This window comes from Petaurus breviceps, unplaced genomic scaffold (assembly GCF_028583685.1).
Source record: "Petaurus breviceps papuanus isolate PSGF00001 unplaced genomic scaffold, PetGlider_PUasm1.0 79, whole genome shotgun sequence".
Taxonomy (NCBI): domain Eukaryota; kingdom Metazoa; phylum Chordata; class Mammalia; order Diprotodontia; family Petauridae; genus Petaurus; species Petaurus breviceps.
This window is the reverse complement of record NW_027186523.1, coordinates 5,753,067-5,778,188: the sequence shown is the minus strand read 5'-3', so window position 1 is coordinate 5,778,188 and position 25,122 is coordinate 5,753,067. Positions and strand designations below refer to the sequence as shown.

At 34.7% G+C, this 25,122-nt stretch overlaps 1 protein-coding gene across 3 annotated transcripts in view; it reads left to right on the top strand.

Annotated features, from left to right (window-relative positions):
• LOC138175799 (inositol 1,4,5-trisphosphate-gated calcium channel ITPR2) overlaps positions 1–25,122 on the top strand; it is a 529,022-nt gene that overhangs the window by 248,468 nt on the left and 255,432 nt on the right. For all 3 annotated transcript variants that reach the window (XM_069106292.1, XM_069106291.1, XM_069106293.1), the window contains exons 27-32: positions 5,259–5,348; positions 5,462–5,587; positions 8,905–9,027; positions 11,184–11,384; positions 19,295–19,546; positions 22,789–22,914. In XM_069106292.1, the coding sequence (XP_068962393.1) occupies positions 5,259–5,348; positions 5,462–5,587; positions 8,905–9,027; positions 11,184–11,384; positions 19,295–19,546; positions 22,789–22,914 (918 nt within the window). The remainder of the gene's footprint in view (positions 1–5,258; positions 5,349–5,461; positions 5,588–8,904; positions 9,028–11,183; positions 11,385–19,294; positions 19,547–22,788; positions 22,915–25,122) is intronic.

Here is a 25,122-nt window from a genome sequence, read left to right as displayed (position 1 = left end):
CAGTATAAGGTGTTATTAGACTGAAAAGGTAGGAGGAAGGGGAGTAAGAACTACACTGTCTCAGAGAAATGTTTCAGGGAAATGTGTGGTTTAAATTAGTTTTTAAAATTCCATATGAAGCCATAGAGAAGCCACATAGTAACACTAGAGGAGTACTGGCTTTGGAGTCCAGAAGACCTGGTTTCAGATTCTTGCTTTACCCCCACTGCCGGTGTGATCTTTGTTAAATCCCTTGTCCTGCCTGGGTCTCAAATTTGCTCATCTTTGAAATGTGGGGATTCAACCTGATGACCTTTGAGATCCCTTACATATAGCTCCAGAACAATGATCTTTTGATTTCCAGTGGGGAGCTATTTTCATTGTCTCTTATAAATAGTATATAGTCATAATGAGAGTTTTAGATCATGTGTAATTACAAGATTTTAATCCTTGAGAAGGGCTGAGAAAATGTGGTGATATAGAGCATTGGTGTAAAACACCGACCAGAACCAGATTAAAATGTAATTGGGAAATATTTAGCAATATAAAAGTGCAATAAAATGAAGATAATATTATATTTTAAAATAAGTCAATATGTGTCAGGAAGGGATTCTTATGTATGAGATTATTGGCTCTATTTCTATTTGAGTCAGATACCATGATTGTAGAGGATAAGGAATGGGAAACAACTATTTAATATTAGATGAAAAAAATCTTGACAGAGAGGAAAGTATTTTTAATGCTATAAGTAAGGATCTCTTAGTTCTCTTTCAGTAGATCTAATACTGAATAAGATTTTTTTTTGGACTCTTCATATCTGTTATCTTTATCCTCCCTATTTCCTTTTCATTTTTATTTCCTACCTCTAAAAAAGAATAATGATAGCTTATAATTCTGAGGTTTTAAATAATTTTACATACTTTATTTTGTTTGATTTCTTCTGTGGTTAATTTTTAAACAATGTTTTCATCAAATCTTAATATTTTAAAGCAAGTTGAAACATTGGAGATCATTAGACCAAACATCTGATTTTATAACTCAGGAAGCTGAGACTGAATCTGCTGCACCCAAGATGACATAACTAGTTAATGGCAAAGTAGGGTAAAACATAGGTTTCTGTTATGCTCCTTTTGTTATTACTTCTCTCTGACATAGGGTCAGTCTTTCTTCTGATGCAAATGGCAAAGCAATTTGTTTCTCACTTTTTGTGATTCTTTTTTTTAAATTATAAAAAATTTTTTTTTTAAAGCGATCGGGGTTAAATAACTTGCTCAAGGTTACATGGCCAGTTATTTCTGGGTGTGGTGCTGAGTATCTGAGCCCGGATTTGATCCCCGGGTCATCCCGACACTGGAGCCAGTTCTCTTACTTGCTGAGTCACCTGGCCACCCCTAAGCAATTGGGGTTAAATAACTTGCTCAGGGTTACACGGCCAGGTGTTTCTGGGTGGGTGCTAAGTGTCTGAGCCCGGGATTCGATCTCCAGATCATCCGGACACTGGGGCCAGTGCTCTTACTCGCTGTGCTACCTGGCCACCCCTTGTGATTCTTTTCAACAGCTTTCCATAAATTCTCCATTGAAGATCTAGCAAACATACTGGAGACCTTCTTGTGTTCTTTTAACATGTCATAGATGTGAGTTCAGCACTTGGTTTGTCAGTATGTCAGGAAAGGAATAGGAAATAAGACCAGAAGGGCAGATAGACCAGAAGGCAGACTGTTTACTATAGGTACTTGAATTCCAATATGAGAAGTTTGGACTTTGCTTCTGAGGCAGTGTGGGAGCTATTGCAATTTTCTTTTTGAGCAGAGGAATGACATCATATCTGAGCTTGAAGAGTATTAAACTGACAATATTATATGAGATAAATAGTTGGAGGTTGCATGAGTTGTTTTTCATCTCTGTTTTCTCAGCATCTTGGACAATATCTTCTTACATACAGCAGGAACTTACTAAATGCTTATAAAATTGAATCATACTAGAGGCAAAGAAATATTAGGAGATTATTGCCTGCCTAGGTGACAGATAATAAAAATTTGAACTAGCAAAGTGGTAGTAGGAATGGAAAGGAAGGATGAAATTAAAGATATTAGTGATTATTGACTAGTGATTATTGAGTACCTTTCTGTAGCTAACAGACTAAATCAGAATTGTTTCAGTGGCAACTATAGTTTTTCTAATTATGTTTAGTCTTTCATGGGAAATGCCTTGAAGTAAATAACCTTTTGATAAACTTATATAATCACAAATATAGTGGATTGGCAGTTCTCTGAGCATTTTTATTAATACCTTGTTTCTTCCCAAGCTGACTAATATTGTGAATAATTGTATTTTGGAAATAACACAAAACTGAGATTTTCTTAAGTATGATAAGAATTCCAGGATGTTTAAAAAAAATCAGTGTTGTATTTGCTAATCTTCTGCTAAATCCTGGATTCATACAAACCAGGTTTAATGCTAAGGAAGGCCTGACTTTTAAAGGAGGATTGTTGTGCTTTCTTGTGACTTCAGGTTAATTGTATCCCTATCCCAAAGTAAAATTCTGAGGAATATCTCTAAAATAAAACTTATGTGTGTCTTATGTGTTGGGTCTTCCCAAAAGGAACTAATAACCTACTTTATTAGAAAGGTAATCAGGGTACAAAATTGACACCAGATATGGGGACAAATGCTTAAAACACAAAAGACTTATATGTTAAAATTTAAAATATTAAACAATAACTCATCACATTTACTTTGCTCTCCCAACAATAAAGGCAACTTTATAGAGCTGCTGAATGTGTATTTCACATTTACCTCAATTCTGTACTGTATAGGCAGCTTCCACAGACCAGATCTGCCAGTCAGGCATGGTCCTTTATGGTTCAGGATGATGCTGTTAGTGATCATAGTCTGTTAATGGTCACATTCTTTTTTTTTTTTTTTTAAAGCAATCGGGGTTAAGTAACTTGCTCAAGGTTACACGGCCAATTATTTCTGGGTGCAGTGCTGAGTATCTGAGCCTGGATTTGATCCAGGTCATCCTGACACTGGAGCCAGTGCTCTTACTCACTGAGCCACCTGGCCTCCCCTAAGCAATTGGGGTTAAGTAACTTGCTCAAGGTTACATGGCCAGGTGTTTCTGAGTGGTGCTAAGTGTCTGAGACTGGGATTCGATCTCCAGGTCTATCTCAACACCGGAGCCGGTGCTCTTACTCGCTGTGCTACCTGGCTGCCCCGTCACATTCTTTTTTGAGAAGCAGTATAGTTACAGAAATTACTTCCCATCAACATGCCAATATTTACTTGGCAAACCTTCAGGATGACTTATCAAAGAAACATCCATCTCTCAGTATCTTTGATTAATCATCACAGATGATATACCCAGGGTGAAAACACAGAGGCAAAAATGTATGCCAGAAATTCATGCTGTCCTAGGCAAGCACATATTCTCTTTGCTATGTGTCTGTAGATGATATTACTTGCCAGGGGCACAGAAGGGAGAGAAATTCCTTCTTCTCTTTTCCTTTACTGAAAGACCAAGGGAGAACTGGCATAATCCTAAAGGAACAAGCTCAAAACTAGTGGTTGGTGGTAGTGTCTGCAACTTTTCTACATCTGATACAGTTTTTTTCCCCTATAACTCATATGGAAGTGTGTGTGTGTGTGTGTGTGTGTGTGTGTGTGTGTGTGTGTGTGTGTGTGAGATTAAATTTTCTCACTCAGTCAGAAATCACTTTTGAGTCAATACTTCTGTCATGGGGACCACAGGACCAACCAGCTAGGAGCTGCTAAGTCACAAACTCCTTTAGCAAGAGGCCAGAGTTAATGCCCAGCTCCATGGGAGATGCTCCAGGCTGATCTCAATGGGTTCCCCTGTCTACTCTGCTTCATTCTCAAACTTCAAATTTATAGAGTTATATTCTCTTTATTTTATGTAACTTAAACTGGTATCATAATCTTAGCTTACCCTAACTATTCAACCTTATTTCCTACTATTATAGGCTTTTCTCTCCTGATCCGGTGTGTTCACCATTCTCTGCATACCACTGCCTATTCCATCCTGAGCTCCTGCCATTTATTCTGTCAAGAAGACCTTTCCTCATTCCCTATATGCATCCAAATAATATATTCATTCTTCAGTGTCCAGCTCAAGTGCCCCCTCTTTGATTACTCCAATTCATACTAATCTCACCCTTCTCTGAATTTATATGAGCACTTTTCTTATACTATTAATATTAACTCTTATTGTCTCATGTAGTCTCTATTATATTTCATGGCTTTTTGCATAGCTGGATTATAATACACATGGCAGGAACCACTTTTGTATCTCTCATAGCTACTAGCAAAGTGCTAAATGCCTAGATAGTAGATGATTGATAAATAACTCATATTTCTATAGTCCATTAAACTTTACAGGATACTATTCTCACTGCAAATGTGTGAGATAGTATTATTACCCTCATTTTAACAAATGTACACTTAAGGGTTTGAGGCTAAGTTTTAGTCCATTTCTGCCACTTATATTTCTGCACATTTCAGTGGGATTGTGACTTGCTCAAGGTCATGTAGTTAGCAACAGAGATGGCACTTAAACCTAAGACTTCTAGCCATTCATGTATATTCTTTCTTAATTTTTTTTATGGTAAGCCTTTTTAATATTTGAAATAGGTGTAGTGCTTTTAATTTTTTGTTTCCAATGTCATTTCTATTTTATTTAATAATTTAATTATTAGTATTTTTAAATAATTAAATTTTGAAGATGTCTATTTTTAAATATAATATTCTATATTTTTATTGTTCTATAAATGTTGCTGATAAATCTCTGTTTGCAGGTCATGGCTCTTTAGGGTGTCATGGTAACCTGGCTGAGAATCTTTAGGTTAAATCGTATTTTTCTCTTTCCTTGGAGTATTTTGAATAATTTCTTTGTGTTCTTTTACTCTTCATTTACTGTGTTTTGCTTCAGATATTAAGAAAAAAATTGAAGCATCCCTAAACATTTTTTACTGACTTAAAATCTTTTGTAGTCCTTAACTCATATGTAGTTTGAAAGACAAGCATGTACTTATTATCTGTAGCATTAAGAAGTTTTCTAATAATGATTTGAATAATATTTTCTGTTATTTCTCAGTGTTATAAATTCTTTTGGATCTTAAACCTATGGGACCAGTGATAATTTGTGTTATTTCTTTAAGCTAGAGGGAGTGTGTGTGTGTTAAATGAAGTAAAGAACACCACTGAAGTTATCATGAATCTTGAACATTTTGTATAAAAGTATATATTTTTATTCATTCTAGGAATCAAATATTTTAAGTCCAGTGCAAGATGGAACCAAGAAACCTCAGATTGACAGTAATAAGAGCAACAATTACAAGATTGTAAAGGAGGTTTGTAGATGTGAAATATTTTCCACATTAGTTTATCACGTTTTGGTAACAGCATACAATTCTGCTTTATATTTTCTATTTTAATTTTTATTTGGTGTTTTCTTTTTCCCCAGATTTTAATCAGATTAAGTAAACTCTGTGTCCAGAATAAAAAGTGTCGGAATCAGCATCAACGTTTGCTTAAAAACATGGGGGCTCATTCAGTGGTGCTGGACCTTCTACAGATACCCTACGAAAAGGTTAGTTTTAGCTGTTTATAGCAACATATATGAGCATGTATGTGTATCTTACTTCAAAAGTGATCACATAAGGATTAAACTAAGGCATTAAGGAGAATAAAGGAAATAAAAAAAGTTAACCTGTGTTTATCATACATGCCATTTTAAGTCTTTAATATAGAGGGATTAACATATGGTATATTTATCTATTACAAAGTCAGCTCTAATATTTCTCACCTCTCTAAAGCCTTTTACCTTAAGATTTTTAAAAACTTTTTTCTACTTTAAGCTTTCCTTAGTTTCTACTATTGAATTGTTTAGAGACAAAAGCAATTAAGATAAAAATAATGAAAAAGCTCACAGAAATATCAGATATCAGTATAGCTGATGTTTTCTTCTAACAAGCTATTGTGCTATTGAAGAGATTTGAGGTGAGGTGCTGCCATTCTTGGGCTAGCTCCTGAGACTGATGTGGGGGTTCAGCATTTATTCATAATAAGTATTTGAAATGCCTTAGGGAGCACTTTAAATGAATTCAGTCTGAATAGTGGAAGAAGAGATGACAAGAGATCTCCTTTTTAAAGAGGGGAATTATGGACATTTTTTGTTGTTGCTTATTGATTATTGAGGTTAATTCGAGGCAGAATAGTGTATAGGTGCAAGGCTTGGTGTCAGGAAGACCTGGGTTAAAATCCCACCTCTGGAACTTAATAGCTTTGTCACCTTGGGTAAATCATTTAACCTCAGGTAACTTCCTAGGAATTAACCCATGAGCTTCCATAGATTAGTAGAAGGAGTTCCCATACAAGAGGTTCCCTGTGTTAAGAGATCCTTAAGAATTCAGCATATTGATTTGTGAAAGTAATATCTCTTTAGTATTGGCAAATAGTATTATGGAATCTCTATATAATAGTAAAAAAATAGAATCATTAGTTCTTGGAGGTAATCTAGACCCATCTTTCACCCAATCAATGTAGGAATCCTTTCTAATATATCTCTGACAAATGGTCAGCATTGTAAACAGTAGCATAAGTGCCTCATGTAGTGCTTTGTTCTGGCTTTCATATTATTTCTGATGGCCCACATATTTGAGAATAATTTTCTCTCCCATTTTTGTAGCTATTCAGATTTGGAATTTCTGTTCAGATTTCTAGTTGTGTTACCAAATTTGTTCCAGTTGATAGTGTTATGGATAAACAAACATCTATCCAGGTCATAAAGTCTTTGAAGAGTGGGAATAAACAATGAAGAACTATGTGTGACTATGATGAATGACTACTTTTTTTCCTTATGGTAAAAAATGGATCCTGCACTTATATCTTACTCTGCATTTATAATTAGTTGCCAAATCTTGCCAATTCTACTTTTGTGACATTTCTCACAGTCGACATTTTTCTGTACTCACACAGCTTTCACCTTAGTTCAGGCCCTCAATCACCTCTCTCCTTGGTTATTACAGCTATCTTCTAAGTGGTCTCCATACCTGAAATCTCTCACTTTCCTGGAATAGGCACACTGTTGCCAAAGTAACTTTCCTTAAGTGTAAATCTGACAGTTTGGATCACTTACTTGCCTCCAGGGTAAAATATAAATCTTTTGTTTCACTTTTTTTTTTTTTTTTGCCTTTTGAAGGACAATTGGGGTTAACTTCCCCAAGGTTACAGGGCTAATTTTTTTTGTGTGGGTGTTAAGTGTCTGAGGTCGGAACTGAACTCGGGTCCTCCTGACTCCAGGGCCGGTGCTTTACTCACTGTGCCACCTAGCTGCCCCTTTTGTTTCACTTTTAAAAGCACTACACGTAGCCCCAAACCTCTTTTTCAAGTCTCATTGGACATTATTCCCCTCCTGCACTTTATGATCCATCCAAATTTGCTTATACAGAAAGGAGTATCTACCTTCCATGACTGGAGTAAACAACTTCTTTGCATCTATTTCATAGAATTAGTCAATAAATTTTTATTAATTTCCTACTATATGCCAAGCACTGTGCTAAGTTTTAGGGTTACAAAGGCAACAAATAGTCCCTGCCCTCAAAAAGCACACAGTCTAATGAGGGAAGAAAACATGCAAACAACTATGTACAAATAAGATATATATAGGATAAGTTGTACATAATCAATGAAGGGAAGGCACTAGAATTAAGGGGGGATGGGAAATATCTTCTTGTAAGTGGGCTTTTCTATGGTATTTGAAGGAAGCCAAGGCAGTCAGGGCCCTGCTAGGTGCTGCAGTAGATTATAGTGTCAGACCTGGAGCCAGGAAGTTTCCTCTTTGTGAGTTCAAATCCAGTGTTTGAAACTTACAGCTATGTGACCCTGGGCAAGTCACTTAAACCTGTTTGCCTAAGTTTCCTCATCTGTAAAATGAGCTAGAGAAGGAAATGTCAAACCACTCCAGTATTTTTTCTAAGAAAATCCCAAATAGGGGGTGGGTAGGTGGCACAGTGAATAGAGCACCGACCCTGGAGTCAGGAGGACCAGGGTTTGGATCTGGCCTCAGACAACACACACACACACAAACTAGCTGTGTGATCTTGGGAAAGTCACTTAACCCCAATTGCCCTACTCTCCCCCCTCCAAAACAAGCAAAAAAACCCCCAACAACAACAACAACAACAAAGAAAACCCCAAATGGCACCACAAAGAGTCTGACACAACTGAAAAATGACTAAACAACAGCAATAAAGGTAGTTAGGAGATGTAGATAAAGAGGGAGAGAATTCCAGGCATGAGGGACAGCCAGTGAAAATGCCCAGAATTGGGAGATAGTGTGTTTTGTTCTAGGGACAGCAAGGAGGCCAGTGTCACTGGATCTTAAAGTTTATGTATGTGGGAGTGGTATGGAAAGGATGGGTGTAAAGGGTAAGAAGAATGGAAAGGTAGGGAGCAGATTATGAAGAGCTTTGAATGTCACATATATAATTTCATATTTTATCCTAGAGGTGATAGGGAGCCACTAGAGTTTAAGATGTAGCTTAGGCATCATCTTCTGCATGAAGCCTTTCCTGATCTTCCAGGTGCCAGTGTTGTCCTCATCCCCTGAAATGACCTTGCATATATTTGTAGTTATTAATTTTATATTGATGCGGTTTATGTTATTATAGGTACTGTAATCTCTCCATTAGAATGTAAGCTCATTGCAAGCAGGCATTATTTCTATTCTTTGTACTTTTATCCACAGCACCTACTTGAGGCTTAATAAATACTTGCTGATTAACTGATTAATTACTGAAAAGTTTATAGATATAATAAAATGCTGCTTTCTTTATATTTCCTTACTATTTCTCATTATATATAATTATTATATGTTTCCTTATATTTCAACCTTTTAATCTACAGTCTGATGAAAAGATGAATGAAGTGATGAATTTAGCTCATACATTTCTACAGAATTTCTGTCGGGGAAATCCTCAGAATCAAGTTCTTCTCCACAAACATCTCAATTTGTTTTTAACTCCTGGTGTAAGTATTTAATGACATCTAGTAAAGGTATCAGTATATTTATAGGACATTGGGTTTGGAATCAGAAAGGCCGTCAAGGTTAGCCCTTTTATTTTACAGATGAAGAAACAGAGGCCTGGTTAGATAAAATGCTTTGCCTATGCTAACATAGTAGTAGCAAATGGCAGAACCAATATTTGAATGTAAGTAACCAGACTTAAAATTCCAACCTTTTTCTGTTGTGCCATGTATGCTGAAGATTATAATTCCTTCAGAATATAGAACGATATGTCTGAGACTGTTCTAGACTCAGATAACTAGTGAGACCTAGAAAAGGTTAGTCATTTAATCTTTGGCAGTAAGGTAATGTAATCTAACATATTTGGAATTATAATTTCAGATCATTTAGTATATGATACAAAATATTCACAATTTTAATTCAGTTCCCTCATTTCAAGCCAAACTAGAATTAGTATAACATACTTATTAAAATATCACTGAAGTCCCAAATCTAAAAGTAAATTTGCCATTCAAGGAAAAAGCAGTAGAGGCATAGGAGGAAAAATATTACTTGCCTTTATTTGAAATCTACTAATTTTTATCACTTCCAAATTTAGACTTTATTTGTAAGTCCTCTATCCACCCTCAGTGATAAATTTGAACTCCCTTCATTTTGTTTAAAGAAATAATGTAAAAAATTAGAAAGATAGTATGAACTTTACCTGGCCAAATGCAACCTCACTCACATGTACAGAATTTGTTGCCTCTATAGAAAGGTTATGCCATAATAAAGAACTTGCCCCAAATTGTTATAAGTAAAATTGATATAGAAGGAAGGGTTACAAGTATTATCAGATTTGCTTAATCTGTAAATATGTCTACTGGCCATTAGGGAAGCAGAAACTAAATTTGTAATATAGGAAGCTAAATGAATCTCAATAATAGTGTAGTCAGCTTGCCAAGTTTTATGGTGTTAAACCAGCTGCTTCTGTCAGGCAATGTTATTTCCTCCAAATTACTTTGTGTATTCAAGTCTTTTATGGCTAGCAATCTTGTTGAATTGTACAGACCTGCATGGAAAATTAGTGTGATTTTGCATAAAGAACAAGCAAGCCATAAAACAGAGAGACGTGCTCACCAAAGGTGTTTACCATTGTTAGGAAGGAGGGGCTCCACATAGATGGTGAGGTACCCCAGATGCTCCTGTTTATGGAAAACATTTTGCTGATTGTTTTAAGGCTTAGAATACTGTAGCCTACCTAAGTGAAATTCATAATCAGTCAAAATAGCTTGACCTGACTACCCATATGGGAAAAACCAAATGGATGATGAATTCCTGTTGTTCAGATTATGATGCCTAATTGAATGGATAATGTCTAGAATTAGTCTGGTAGTGTGTGTGTGTGTGTGTGTGTGTGTGTGTGTGTGTGACAGATACTGCAGAATGATAATGAATGGAGAATTAAATAGGAATAATAGAGTAGCTGAATTGCATTTGAGAAATCGAACAGCATGTTTAATGATCTCAAGTTTCTCCCCAAAACAGAAACCCATATTTTGAACTCCAATATTGTTCCTCTGCAAATCATGGAATGCCACAATCTCAAAAAAAATCATAATTATGGGTCATTCAAAGGACAATGGAAATAGGCATGGTGGACATACTAGAGAATATATAGATCATTAAATTGATATATAACCCAAAATGTTAGTGTGCTAGTCATAGTGTGAAAGTAAGAGATAGTCTAGGTGCTTCACAGGGCCCATCTAATTTCAGTAGACCTAAAGAAAAGCCTCAGAACTTTAGGTGGTGGAAAGATGCATAAGAGGCACAGGGGTTGTGAACTGGACCATTTGAGAGAGTACTTATAATGATGAGGTCACGAGTCCATCCAATTATGTAACAAAAATGTTCACATAAAAAGGGAAAGGTGTAAAATTAGAAGTGAATATTGAGTAGAAGGATCCCAGTCTTAATTGAAAGAGTTTTGAGTTCTATCTCTGCCACATTAAAAGGTGCTGTGAACTTGGATTTCAACTCATTGAGTGAGCTTACATATATAAAATGGGAATGATCATGAGAATCTGATGGGATGATGTCAGTCTAGCACCTTATAAATGCATGTTATGTTTTTTCATCATGTCAGAATTACAAGTCCTTTTTCCTTGCCTTTTAGCTTCTTGAAGCAGAAACGATGCGACACATCTTCATGAACAATTACCATCTGTGCAATGAGATTAGTGAGAGAGTTGTGCAGCACTTTGTACATTGTATTGAGACACATGGTCGCCATGTAGAATACCTGAGGTTTTTGCAAACGATTGTAAAAGCAGATGGCAAATATGTAAAAAAATGCCAAGATATGGTGATGACAGAGGTATGTTCACCGTTTCTATTTAATCAGCTTCATACAGTCTTTCATATGTGTTAGTTTTGTTAACATAGGAAAACACTGAGTCTTGTTGATTTATAAAATAGGATTATCTCAAAATGGGAAATACTTTGTGATGTGTATTTGTCATTAATCTAATGTGGGACAGTATGTTTTGGATTGATTCCCTGCTTTCTATGAAAGTTATTATTCTTTGTTTATTTAAAATTTTTGTATTGTAAAACATACTAAAACTTTAGGAGGCTGCATGAGACCAGTGGCTATCCAAATAGATTTCTTTAGTGTAGTTTTTTTTTACTGATGACAGTAGAAAAACTATGATATGTTGAACTCTGACTTTTATCTAATGTTTCAAGTATAATAATTATGCCCTTGGAAAAATAATTTTTGTTTTGTCCTATTTGCGAAAACATATAATTTTTAAAAATATGAATCAGGCAAATGCAATGCTATCAGTGATTTAATAGTTATATGCTGAATTTTTTCCTTCATACTCTTCAAAAATCCTTGTTAGTATCCAGTGTCAAAGTGTGCTAAATGACAGTTATTCACTGAATTTTATCCCTTTCATTATTAGTGAGATTTTTTAAACCTGTACTGGACACTTAGCTACATTGACCTAGTATCCAAGCAACATCCTAGGAATGAGAAGTGAGCCACTTTAATAAATACTCAACTTTTTTTTTTTATCAAATGCTTTATTAACTTCTAGTTTATATCTTTCATTTCCGCAAGATTTTGAGTTACAAATTTTCTCCCCATTTTTCCCCCTACCCACCACCCCAAAATAGTGATCTCACTGGATATCCCCTCCTCCAATCTGTTGTCTCCCATATCTTCTCCCATACCCCCTCTGACTTTCCAGTAGGGCACGGTGAATCTCTTTGCCCCAGTGCCTGTATATCTTATTTCCCAGTTAGGTGTAAAATAATATCAATAATAGTGTATATATTTAAACATTTGATGTCAAAGCTTTGAATTACAGATTCATTCCCTTCCTCCTTCGTCATCCACCCTTATTGGGAAGATAAGCAATTCAATATAGATTGTACATGTGTAGCTATGCAAAACATTTCGATAGTGGATATATTGTAAAAGACTGACTATATTTCCCTCCCTCCTATCCCACCTCCTACTTGTTCTATTCTCTACTTTGATCCTGTCCCTTTTCAAAAGTGGCTGCTTCCAACTTCCCTCCCCCCCAGCCTACCCTCCCTTCCATCATTCCCCCTCTCATCCCCTTTCCCCCTACTATCCTGTAGGATGAGATACCCTATTTAGTGTGTATGTTATTCTCTCCCTAAGCCAAATTCAATGAGAATAAGGTTGACCCATTCCCTGTTGCCTTCCTGTTCTTCCCCTCCATTGTGACCATTTCCCCTTGCCTCTTCTATATGAGATAGTTTACCCCATTCTGTCTCTCCCCATCTCCTCTCATTATATTCCTCTCTCACTTCTTAATTTCACCTTTTAAGTATAATCCCTTCCTATTAAATTGGTCCTGTGCCCTCTGTCTATGTATACCTGTACACATATATACACACAATCACATATTATTTCATACGCCCATATACCCTGCTATATAGACAAGTATGTGTGTGTGTGTGTGTGTGTATACATACATGACCATATTTTCCCTTGAAACATGATACTCATTTTTTCTGGGTAGGTGATTCTTGGTTTTAATCCTGGCTCCTTTGACCTATAGAATATCATATTCCAAGCCCTTTGGTCCCTCAGTGTGGAAGCTGGCAGATCCTGTGTTATCCTGGTTGTGTTTCCACAATATTCAAATTGTTCCTTCCTGGCTGCTTGTAATATTTTCTCCTTGATCTGGGAATTCTGGAACCTGCCTATAATATTTCTAGGAGTTTTCTTTTTGGGATCTTTTTCAGGAGGTGATCGATGGATTATTTCAACCTCTTAGATTCTTTCAACCTTTTCAAACCCTCTGGTTCTAAAAACTCAGGGCAATTTTCCTTGAGAATTTCTTGAAGGATGATTTCTAGGTTCTTTTTTTGATCATGGCTTTCAGGTGGTCCAATAATTTTTAAATGATCTCTCCTGGATCTATTTTCTAGGTCAGTGGTTTTTCCAATGAGATATTTCACATTGCCTTCTATTTTTTCATTTGTTTGGATCTGTTTAATAATATCTTGATTTCTCATAAAGTCACTAGCTCACGTTTGCTCCAATCTAATTCTGAAGGAATGATTCTCATCAGTGAGCTTTTGAGATTCTTTTTCCATCTGGCAAATTCAGCTTTTTAAAGCATTCTTCTCCTCATTGCCTTTTTGAGCCTCTTTGGCCATTTGAGTTAGTCTATTTTTTAAGGTGTTATTTTATTCAGTCAGGTTGTTGACTGAATAAAAAATCATTTTATAATTTTCTTGCATTGTTCTCATTTCTCTTCCCAATTTTTCCTCCACTTTTCTTATTTGATTTTCAAAATCCTTTTTAAGTTCCTCTGTGGCCTGTAACCAGCTCTTATTTTTCTTGGAAGCTTTTGGTGCAGGCGTTCTGACTTCACTGTCTTCCTCTTGTTCCATGCTTTGATCCTTTTTGTTCCCAAAATAGGAGTCTAATGTTGGCTTCCTCTGTTTGCTTTGCTTCCCTTGTTTACTCATGTTGCCACTCAATTACTTGACTTTTGGACTTTTTTGCCACAGTAGGACTCTGTTACCAGACAGGGGAGCTTCGTATCAAACGCTGGGGTTTTCTCAGCTGCCGAAGGTATTAGTTGGGTGCCCTCTCTGAAGCCTCCACACACTCAGGCAAGCTGGTCACCTACCCCAGGACCTCCACCCTAGACTGCAATCCAGATCCAAGCAGGTTAAAGCAAGAGTGATTACCCCTCAGACTGATCGCTTGATCCCCCTACATTCTGCAGGCCAGGAGCTGTAGCTGCCAGATGGCAACCTCCATGGCACCTCAGCAGCTTCTCCCTCCAGGGGATAAAGGTGGACCTCACTCCCAACTATTGGATCCCAAAGTCCACGCTGCACTGACCTCTCACTTTGTCTTTACCTCTATGGGTTGATAATTCTGGAAACCACCACAGCTGCTGGTGATCTGAAGTCCCTCCAGCTGGCGTCTGGACAGGCCTGCCCTGAGACCAAAATCTCCAGCTCAAGCTGTGCTGGGGTCAGCTCGCAGAGTGCTGGGCTGGCTGTTCTCAGCAGGAGGTTAACTTCTCTGTGTCATTGTGTGGGTTTTGTAGCTCCAAATGTTCAGAGTCACCTTTTACATGAATTGGAGGAGGTGGGAGCTTGAGGCCTGTGGAAGGCCTGTTTCTACTCCGCTATCCTGACTGCACCTCCCTCAACTTTTTTTTAAAGTAATATTTTTCTCCCAGTTACATGTAATGACAATTTTAAACATTTATTTAAAAAAACTTTTGGGTTTCAAATTTCCTCTCTCCCTCTTTCCCCTCCTCTATCCCTGAGGCAGTAAGCAATTTGATATAGGTTACACATATTCAATCATGCAAAACATATTACTATATTGGTCATGTTGTAAAAGAAGACATAGACCCAAAGGGGGAAAAACACAAAAGAAATCCAGAAAGTGAAAAATGGTATGCTTTTATCTGTATTCAGATGCCATCAGTTCTCTCTATGAATGTGGATATCATTTTTCATTATGTGCCCTTTGGAACTATCTTGGATCATTGTATTTCTGAGAAAGCTATGTTATTCACAGCTGATACGTACAGTAATGCTGTTACTTTGCACAGTGTTCTCGCTTCATTTTGCATAAGTTCATAGAAGTCTTAATAGGTTTTTCTGGAATCATCCTGCTCATGATTTCTTATGGCACAGTAATATTCTATGATAATCATATACCACACCTTGTTCAGCTGTTTCTCAATTGATGGGCATCTCCTCAATTTCCAGTGCTTTACCACTACAAAAAGAGCTGCTAATAAATATTTTTGTACAAATAAGTCCTTTCCTCTTTTTCTTTTTTAATCTCTTTGGCATGTGGGCCTAGTAGTGGAATTGCTAAATCAAAGGGTATGCACGATTTGATAGCCTTTTAGGCATAGTTCCATATTGTTCTCCAGAATGTTTGGATCAGTTCACAATTCTACCAATGCCCCAATTTTCCTACATCCCTTCCAACATTTATCATTTTCCTTTTCTGTCATATTAGCCAATCTGATAGGTGTAAAGTGTTAGCTCGGAGTTGTTTTAATTTGCATTTCTCTAATCAGTAGTGATTTGGATCATTTTTCATTTGACTATAGATAGCTTTGATTTCTTCATCTGAAAACTGCCTGTTCACACCCTCTGACCATTTATCAAGTGGGGAATGACTTGTATTCTTATAAATTTGGCTCAGTTCTCTATATATTTTAGAAATGATGCCTTTATCAGAGATGTAGTATAAAAATTATTTACAAGTTTTCTACTTTCCTTCTAAGAATCCTGCTTGCATTGGTTTTGTTTATGCAAAAACTTTAAAATTTAATATAATGAAAATTGTCCTTTTTACAACTTGTAATGCTCTCATCTCTTGTTTGGTCATAAATTCTTCCTTTCTCCATAGATTTGACAAGTCAAATATTCCTTGTTCTCCTAAATTGCTTATGATATCACCCTTTATGCTTAAATCCTATACCCATTTTGACCTTATTGTGGTATAGGGTGTAAAATGTTGGTCTACCTTGTTTATGCCATAATGTTTTCCAGTTTTCCTAGCAGTTTTTGTCAAATAGTCAGTTTTTGTCCCCAAAACTGAGGTCTTTGGGTTTATCAAACACTAGATTACTTTGGTCATTTACTACTGATTCTTGTGTGCCTAATCTATTCTACTGATCTACCACTCTATTTCTTAGCCAGTGTCAGATGGTTTTGATGATTGCTTCAGTTTGAGATCTAATATAGCTAAGCCAACTTCCTTCATATTTTTAAAAATTATTTTTCTTGATATTGTTATAATTTCTTCTGTCTCCAAAAAGAATATTTGATAGTTTGGTATGGCCCTGAATAAGTAAATTAAATTAGGTAGAATTGTCATTTTTATTATTCTGGGTTGCTACCCTTCATTTTTCCAGCTATTTAGGTCTGGCTTTATTCTTGTGAGAAGTGTTTTGTAATTGTGTTCCTGGCTTTGTCTTGGCAGGTAGATTTACAAGTATTTTATATTGTCACCAGTTATTTAAAATGGAGTTTCTTTTTCAATCTCTTGCTGCTGGGCATTGTTGGTAATATATAGAAATGCTGTTGATTTATGTGGATTTATTTTATATCCTGCAACTTTGTCAAAATTATTAATTATTTCAACTAGTTTTTTAGTTGATTCTCTAAGTATATCATTATATCATCTGTAAAGAGTGATAGTTTTGTTTCCTCATTGCCTATTCTAATTCCTTCAATTATTTTCCCTTCTCTTATTGCTGTAGCTAATATTTCTAGTACAATATTGAATAATTGTCATGATAATGGGCATTTCTGCTTCACCCTTGATCATATTGGGAAGATGAAAGCTTATCCCCATTATAGATAATGCTTGCTGATGGTTCTAGATAGATACTACTTATCATTTTAAGGAAAGTTCCATTTATTCCTGTGTTCCCTAGTGTGTTTTTTTTTTAAATAGAAATTGGTGTATTTTGTCAAAAGCTTTTTCTGCATCTATTGAGATAATTATATGATTTCTGTTGGTTTTGTTATTTATATGGTCATTTATACTGATAGTTTTCCTAGTATTGTCAGCCCTACATTCCTGGTATGAATCTCTCCTGGTCCTAGTGTATGATCTTGTTATATATTGCTGTAATCTCCTTGCTAATATTTTGTTTAAAATTCTTGTATTTATATTTGAATATTTGTATATTCAGTATTCATTAGGGAAATTGGTCTATAGTTTTCTTTCTCTGTTTTGGTTCTTTCTGGTTTAGATATTAGCACTATATTTGTGTCATAAAAGGAATTTGATAAAGCTCCCTTTTTTGCCTATTAATGGTTTATATAGTATTGGAATTAATTGTTCTTTAAATGTTTGGTAGAATTCTCTTGTGAATCCATCTGTCCCTGGAGATTTTTTTTTTTAGGGAATTCATTGATGGCTTGTTCAATTTCTTTTTCTAAGATGGGGCTATTTAAGCATTCTATTTCCTCCTCTGTTCATCTGGGAAATTCATATTTTTGTAAATATTCATCCATTTCAGTTAGATTGTCAGACTTATTGGCATCCAGTTTGGCAAAATAGCTTCTTTATTGCTTTAATTTCCTCTTCATCAATAGTCTTGAATTTACCCTTTTAATTTTTGATCCTGTTAATTTGATTTTCTGCTCTTTTTAAAAAAAAATCAAATTAACTAAGTGTTTGCCTCTCCCCATAAAATTAGCTACTAGTTTTATTTATTAGTTCCATGGTTTTCTTACTTTCAATTTTATTAATCTCTCCTTTGATTCTCAGGATTTCTAATTTGGTGTTTAATTGGGGATTTTTAATTTGTTCTATTTGTAATTTTTTAAAATTGCATGCCCAATTCATCAATTTGTTCTTTCTCTGTTTTATTGATGTAAAGCATTTAGAGATATAAAATTTCCCTTAAATACTGCTTTGGTTTCATCCCATAAATTTTGGTATTTTGTCTCATTGTTGTCATTTTCTCCAATGAAATTATTGATTATTTCTTTGATTTGTTCTTTGACCCACTCATTCTTTAGGATTAAATTATTTAGTTTCCAATTAATTTTTAGCTTATCTTTTCACAGGCCTTTATTAGATATAATTTTTACTGTATCATGATCTGGAAAGGATGCCTCTGATACTTCATGGCAGTGTTATCTTTGGCAAGTTATTTAATTTCCTTGTAACTCATTTTTCTCATGCAAAATGGAGGTGGTAGACTCAGTGGCCTCTGAGGTCTCTTCTGGTTCTAAATTCATGATCCTATTATCTAATGTTCTAGAATTTTACAAGAAATTTAAGTCTGGTTTACTGACTTGTACTTGAAAAAAAATTGGGGAGAGATGCAAATGAAAACAACTCTCTGGTTTTACCTCATGCTCTGCAAATGGGCATAAATGACAAACAATGGCAACAATTAAAGTTTGATTGGCAATTAAAAGATAGACACATGAAAACATTATTGGTGGAGCTGATGATCCACAGATGATCCAGACATTTTGGAAAGCAATTTGGAATTATGCAAATAAAAGTCCTAATATATCCATGCTTTTTGAATCAGAGACTCCATTCCTGAACTTATACCATAAATGAATTTATATTTATAATGATATTTAAAATAATATTTATAGCAGCACTTTTTGTGATAGCCAAGAGTTACAAACAAAATAGATTTCCATAATTTGGGGAATGACTAAACAATTTGTGGTACATGAAAGTAAGTGATCATTACTGTGTTGTAAGAAGTAATGTTTGTAATGAATAGAGAGAAGTATGAAATGATCTATAAGCAGCAATGCAAATTGAAGTAAGCACAGCCAATAAAATAGTATACACTGTAAGTAAAACAATTTAAAGGGAAAGAATGGTTATGCAACAACGCATTAAAAATAAAAGTAATAAAATGATTAATATCAAGTGGGAGTCAACGAGGAGATGGGAATATACCCTCAATCTATCACTTTGTGGTGGAGGTGGGAGGTGCACAGGAGTTATATATTAAACATGTTTTCACATTTTCTCAATGTATCAATCAGTTCTCCTCCCTACTCCCTAATCTGTGTACCAGTTTGGTGGAATTTGCATAGTTATTTTGCCTGTGAATGTATTTTTATATAATATTTGTCTTTATCTTTGTTTACTTAGTTCATTAAAACTTATGTTGCCTATGTGTGTTACAAAGAGTTTTGCATACTTCAGAGAAGATTGTCTTAAATTTAAAAAAAAAAATTCTAAAAATCTTATTATTTCAGCTTATAAATGGAGGTGAAGATGTGCTGATATTTTACAATGATAGAGCATCATTTCCCATCCTTCTACAAATGATGTGTTCTGAGAGAGACCGAGGAGATGATAATGGCCCTTTAGCTTACCATGTAACACTTGTGGAATTATTGGCAGCATGTACTGAGGGAAAAAATGTATATACTGAAATCAAGTGCAATTCTCTTCTGCCCTTGGATGATATAGTGAGAGTAGTAGCCCATGATGACTGCATTCCTGAGGTAAGCCTTAGAAAGCTAAAGAATTATCATGAATAAAAAATAAATGATACTTTTAGAGCTATAGTAGTATTTGTAGAAGAATAAAGTCACTCAGGATATTGGTTCTTACTATATTGTGCTTGTTCTTCAGTGGCATAATTAAAAAAATAGTTGAGATCTTTCAAAAACAGTTTGCTTTTCAGTAATATAGTTAGTGACAATAGAGCTATGTAATAGTGATTGCTCTTTTATTAAACATTAAGTCAATTTCTTGCATTCTAAGGATTACTTAGTACGACATGTGCAGACATTCTGCACTTATTAAACCTTTAATTTTTTTGTAACATTAAAACACTGTCTTGAGAAACACAAAAATAGATTCTCTTATGTGGATTTCATTTTTTTTTGCATAGTAAAATAGCTATTACTTATGTAGTGACACCTGAGTTTAGAAATAATATAGAATTATAAACTATATAAATAGATTCAAGAAATTATCTAAAAGCAGACTGAGTTTATGCTATTCTTTTGAGTATTTGTATCTTTGTTCAGATATAAGGTTTATATAATTTCATCATTAAGGGATAAATGTTAGAAAAGTTATTCTTTAAATTAGTGAGGGTACTCCCTCTGTCAATAGAAATCTTTACCCTTCCATTCATTAGTGTAGAATTTTGAGTTGCTGTGGACAAAAAACAAAATCATCACATCATTGCCAACTTTGTGGTAATTAGAAAAGATATATGGGTTTTTCTTTTTTTTGGAAATCAGCTTTTAAATTTTGGCTATTTTTTTCTTTTTTTGATATAATACTGATTAGAATATTTTCTGTACTTTAAGGCTGAGCTCAACTCCTATCTCTTCCATAAAATTCTAGTCCTAATTAATATGCTTTGAAATATAAGAAATATAATCTATAGCACATGATTTAGCATACCATTATAGACTCTTAGATATTCTTTTCTAATTTTATAATAGTCATCTTCCCAACAAGATAATAAGCTCTTCATGAGAAAGTACCATGTCATTTGTCATTTTTATATTTCCTAAGAGTGCCAAACACAGTTTTGGCCCCATTATAACTACAGAATATATTTTTCCCACTGATTGTTCATGAGATTATAAAAAGGAAAATGAATGAAAGTTAGAAATAGCTGGTCAAGTTAGTGAGAACTTCAAGAAGGTTCTCTTTGCCACTCACCTCTCCTAGTGTCAACCCAGTAAGGGGAACCAGAGACGAGAAAGTTATCACCATAGGAAAAGGGAAAAAGGACATTTCCTTTTTAACTTGTAGGTAACGTCTTAAATATTTTATGACAGTCATTCCTTGCATTTAAACATTGTCTTCCCTGGGGTGGCCAGGTGGCTCAGCGAGTAAGAGCACTGGCCCCAGTGGTGGGAAGACCTGGGGATCGAATCTGGGCTCAGATACTTAGTACCACACCCAGAAATAACTGGCCGTGTAACCTTGAGCAAGTTACTTAAACCCGATTGCTTTAAAAAACAAACAAAAAAAAACCCCATTGTTTTCCCAGCTATATTTTAAATTCCTTGAACTTCCATCTCTGACACTTTTATATTCTTTATTGCTTAGAGTGCAGTTACACATATCAGTTACTCAATAAATACTTATTGATTAACAGCCTATCATAGCAGAATCACACAGCAAAGTAGAATCAGTAAAATCTGAGTTCAAGTCACAACTTCCCTCAGCTGCAGTTTTTTATTCATAAAAATGGAGGTATTATATAATAGCACCTACCTGCTAGAGTTACAAGTATCAAATGAGAGAACATGGAAAGTGCTTTTTAAACCTTAAAGTGTTTTTTATACATACATACATACATACATATATATATATATATATATTCACTGTTATTACTGTTACCACGTAAAACATACTTTGTTTTATGGCACTGATATATCCCTAAAAATATGGAATAATTAGTTGTTACACAACTATTTGTATCTTCTCTCAGAGTTTTGTTGTTAATTTTGATCTGACTCTAATGATAGAGCAGGTAGACATTGGTTTTATTATGTGTTCACCAAAACTGCTTAACTGCTGGATCAGTGCCATTAATATGAAGATTTCTAAAGTGTATATTGAAGTAATTTCCTTTTTTAAATATTGCAGAACACAGAGTAATTAATCTATTAATCCTGTGATCAATACCTACTAAAGTCACCTGCCTTACTTGTCCAATAGAGAGATATAGCAGATAAGGACACACTAATTTAGAATAAAGTCGTGTCATTTTTATAATATTAGAATAAACTCATCATTTTCAGAGAAGAATTAATGAAAGATTATAAGCAATTCAATTATAAGAAGTAATAAAGATATATGAATAAAAACTCTAGAAAAGTATGTCATCAAAGAAATGCATTAATACTGAAGACAGGTTTGTCAAGTGGTAAGAGTTGTAATAAGCTGTGCATAGACAGGGGCCTCCATTGTTACCTTCCTGATTTCCAGAGGGCCAGGAAATCATCTAGTACATTGAGTGGCTCTCTTATGTGAAGACATGGAAAAGATATACAGAGGATTGGGCAGGTATAGCTGGGTTGTGACTTTAACTTTTTAAAAGGACTGTCTATATGTATGAGACTAAAAGAGACTAAAAATTGGTTTAGGTATTTTAATACATTACTGATATGGTGAATACGTGGTAAACAAATTACTATTTTATGTAATATCTACAACATAAAATTAACTTTCCCCAATTTTGGTAATTCAAAAAGTGACTGTTTTGCTTGCCTTTATGTAGCCTTGTGTAGGAATGAACTTGAAAGTATCTATTTGTTAGATTCCTGGAAAAAATATAGTTGCTGTCTCTGTTAGTCATGCAGTAGGCTACGTGGTGATGGTTAGGAAGCTTAAAAAGTGTATGTGAAAAAAAAAGTATATTAATTTCAGTAGCCCTATTCTTTCCAGAGAAACGACTTTGTTTCTCAACTCTCTTGCTTTAATATTACAACATTGTCACTGTAAATTTGCATATTCTCTATGGACTTGAGAAATGTTGAAAGCACTTTGAGACTCATGCCTCAGATGCCTTTTTGACAACTAACTTAAATGTATTTGTCACAACATTTGTTACCTTTCAAATAATAAAAACAAACCCTTATCCTCAAAATGTGTTTCTCCTGAAAAAGTTATTGAAATATGTTTGTATGGTAACCCTTTTGTTAAATTATTTTGTTGACTGTGAGTAGGAAAAGAATAACTTTTTGGGGGTGTGGATTTTATACTTCTGCAGGTTAAGATAGCATATGTGAATTTTGTTAATCACTGTTACGTGGATACTGAAGTGGAAATGAAAGAAATCTATACCAGTAATCACATTTGGAAATTATTTGAGAACTTTCTTGTTGATATGGCAAGGGTAAGTATTCTGACAGACTTTTGAAATCTAATTAAAATAATTGAACTAGCAATAGAATTTGCACTAACTTTAGGAAGCATTAACATTTAATTATGCTTCATCAAGAACAAGTGGAAGTATTTAATAATAGCTGTGGTTATTTTTTTGTCCTTTCATAATTTAAAAATATGTCTATAAAACATTAAGCTTCTGAATTAAAAATGACAAGTGTAATCAATTCTGTTTGTAAGAATAAAAAAAGAGCAAATTATCTGGCTAATTATCTACATTTCCCATTTCTCATGTGGATGTTTGATATTTTTTATACAAAGCAGCTAATCTGGTAATTTTAAATAGGTTGGAGGAAAGGTCCACTGGAATCTAGTGTTGATTTTTATTCAATCTATATGTAGGGATAGGTACTGGACTTGTGATTTCACTGATAAGGAGAAATTAATGGATGAGAAAACTTCTTATAACAGTGTAGATTGTCACTTTCTCCATCCCTTGTCTCTCTGTTATGTTACCCCTTCAGTTTCTCCATATATCTTTTTAAAATTCCATAGTTAAGACTAGGTCTGATCAATAAAAAATATAATAGAAAGATTACTCCCTAGCATTTTCAGGTCATAAGTCCCCAAACTATCCTGCTTGGTCTTAAATCTTTTTCTCATTCTTTCTTCTGCATTCTACTCCTTTGTGTATAAAGTTCTAGCTCAATTAGGCAACTATACCAACCTTCCTCTCCCGACTGTGTGAAGGTTTGAACAGAAGGAATATGGAATTGCGTTAATTATCTAAAGCTTATTACTTTTAGATTTTTTCCCTGAATGGTTTCTTAGAACTTTGGCTACAAACAGCCATCAGATAACCAAATTTTTTTTGCAAATATCTTAATAATAGCTAAAATTTATGTTAATTTTAAGTTTTGCAAAGTGATTTTCATCCATTATTTTATCCTCACAACCACTTTGTCACCATTTTGCAGGTGAGGAAACTGAGACAGGCAGAGTTTAAGTGTCATTTCCAGGGTCATATAACTAGTAAATTTCTGAAGCTGGTTTGAATTAAGGTCTTTCTGAGTACAGGGTCAGTTTTTTATCTACTGTATGACCTACCTGCTTATCTTACTATTATAGTCCAAAGGTAAAATTAAAGATTTTCTAAAGGAAATTCTTTAATTTGGTAATTGTGAAATGAGTATAATCTTTGCTTTGAATAGATAGGAAGCCTTTTGAAGTGAGGCACATTACTATTCCACTTTTTTGTTTCCTGAGGCCCAAAGTCATCCCATTACCTTTGTACAATTGTTTATGTTAGATTTGTACCTGTAGATACATCATTCCATTCCCAGTTGGTATAATAAAAAATCTGGATCTCTGGCAATTTTGAAGTAGATTTGAACTCAGAAAAATTCTCCAGTGCCTTAATGTTTTTTCATTATAACATGACTTACTGTGTCATGTCATTAATGACATTTTATCTTTCCCATTAAGAAATGGTATCAGTGATTCACATCTTGTTTATCTTCACAGTTCCTTTGACAACTAAGCTTTTTCCTTCCCTCTATTTCAGCTGTCCGAGAACAAGATCAGGGATAGTTGGTAGTGAATATCACTGTGTCATGTAGCCACCCCTAATATTGTGAACTTTGGAATTCTCCTCTCTCAGTACAATCTGCTGTCCTTCCACTTCCCCCATTTCATCAGCCTTGAACTTTACAACTCTCCTATCACTTTTCTTAACCTCTTACTTTATTGAACAGACTGAAGATTCCCTCCTTGAACTTTCTCATTGCCTTCTTCTACTTAGCTAAATTTAATCTTTAGAAAACCTGTCTATCATAGCTCCTCTTATTCTATTCATGACACCACTGTCCTACCAACTATCCCTGATCTTGTTCTCAGTCGCTAAAAAATAAAATTGAATTGCATTTTAAAGAAAGTACACTTTCTTTTCCTCCCACAGCCTTTTCTATCTCCTCCATTGAGAAAGCAAGAAAAATAAAATCTGTGTTACAAACATATATAGTCAAACAAAACAAATTTTTACATTGGCCATGCCCAACAATGATAACAAAAAATGCCTTGACTTGCACTTTGAGTCCATTGTCTTTCTATCTGGATATGGATAGCATGTTTCTTCATGAGTCTTCTGGAATTGTGGTTGATCAAACTTCCCAAGTCTTTCAAAGTTGTTTGTCTTTAAAATATTGTTATTGTATAAATT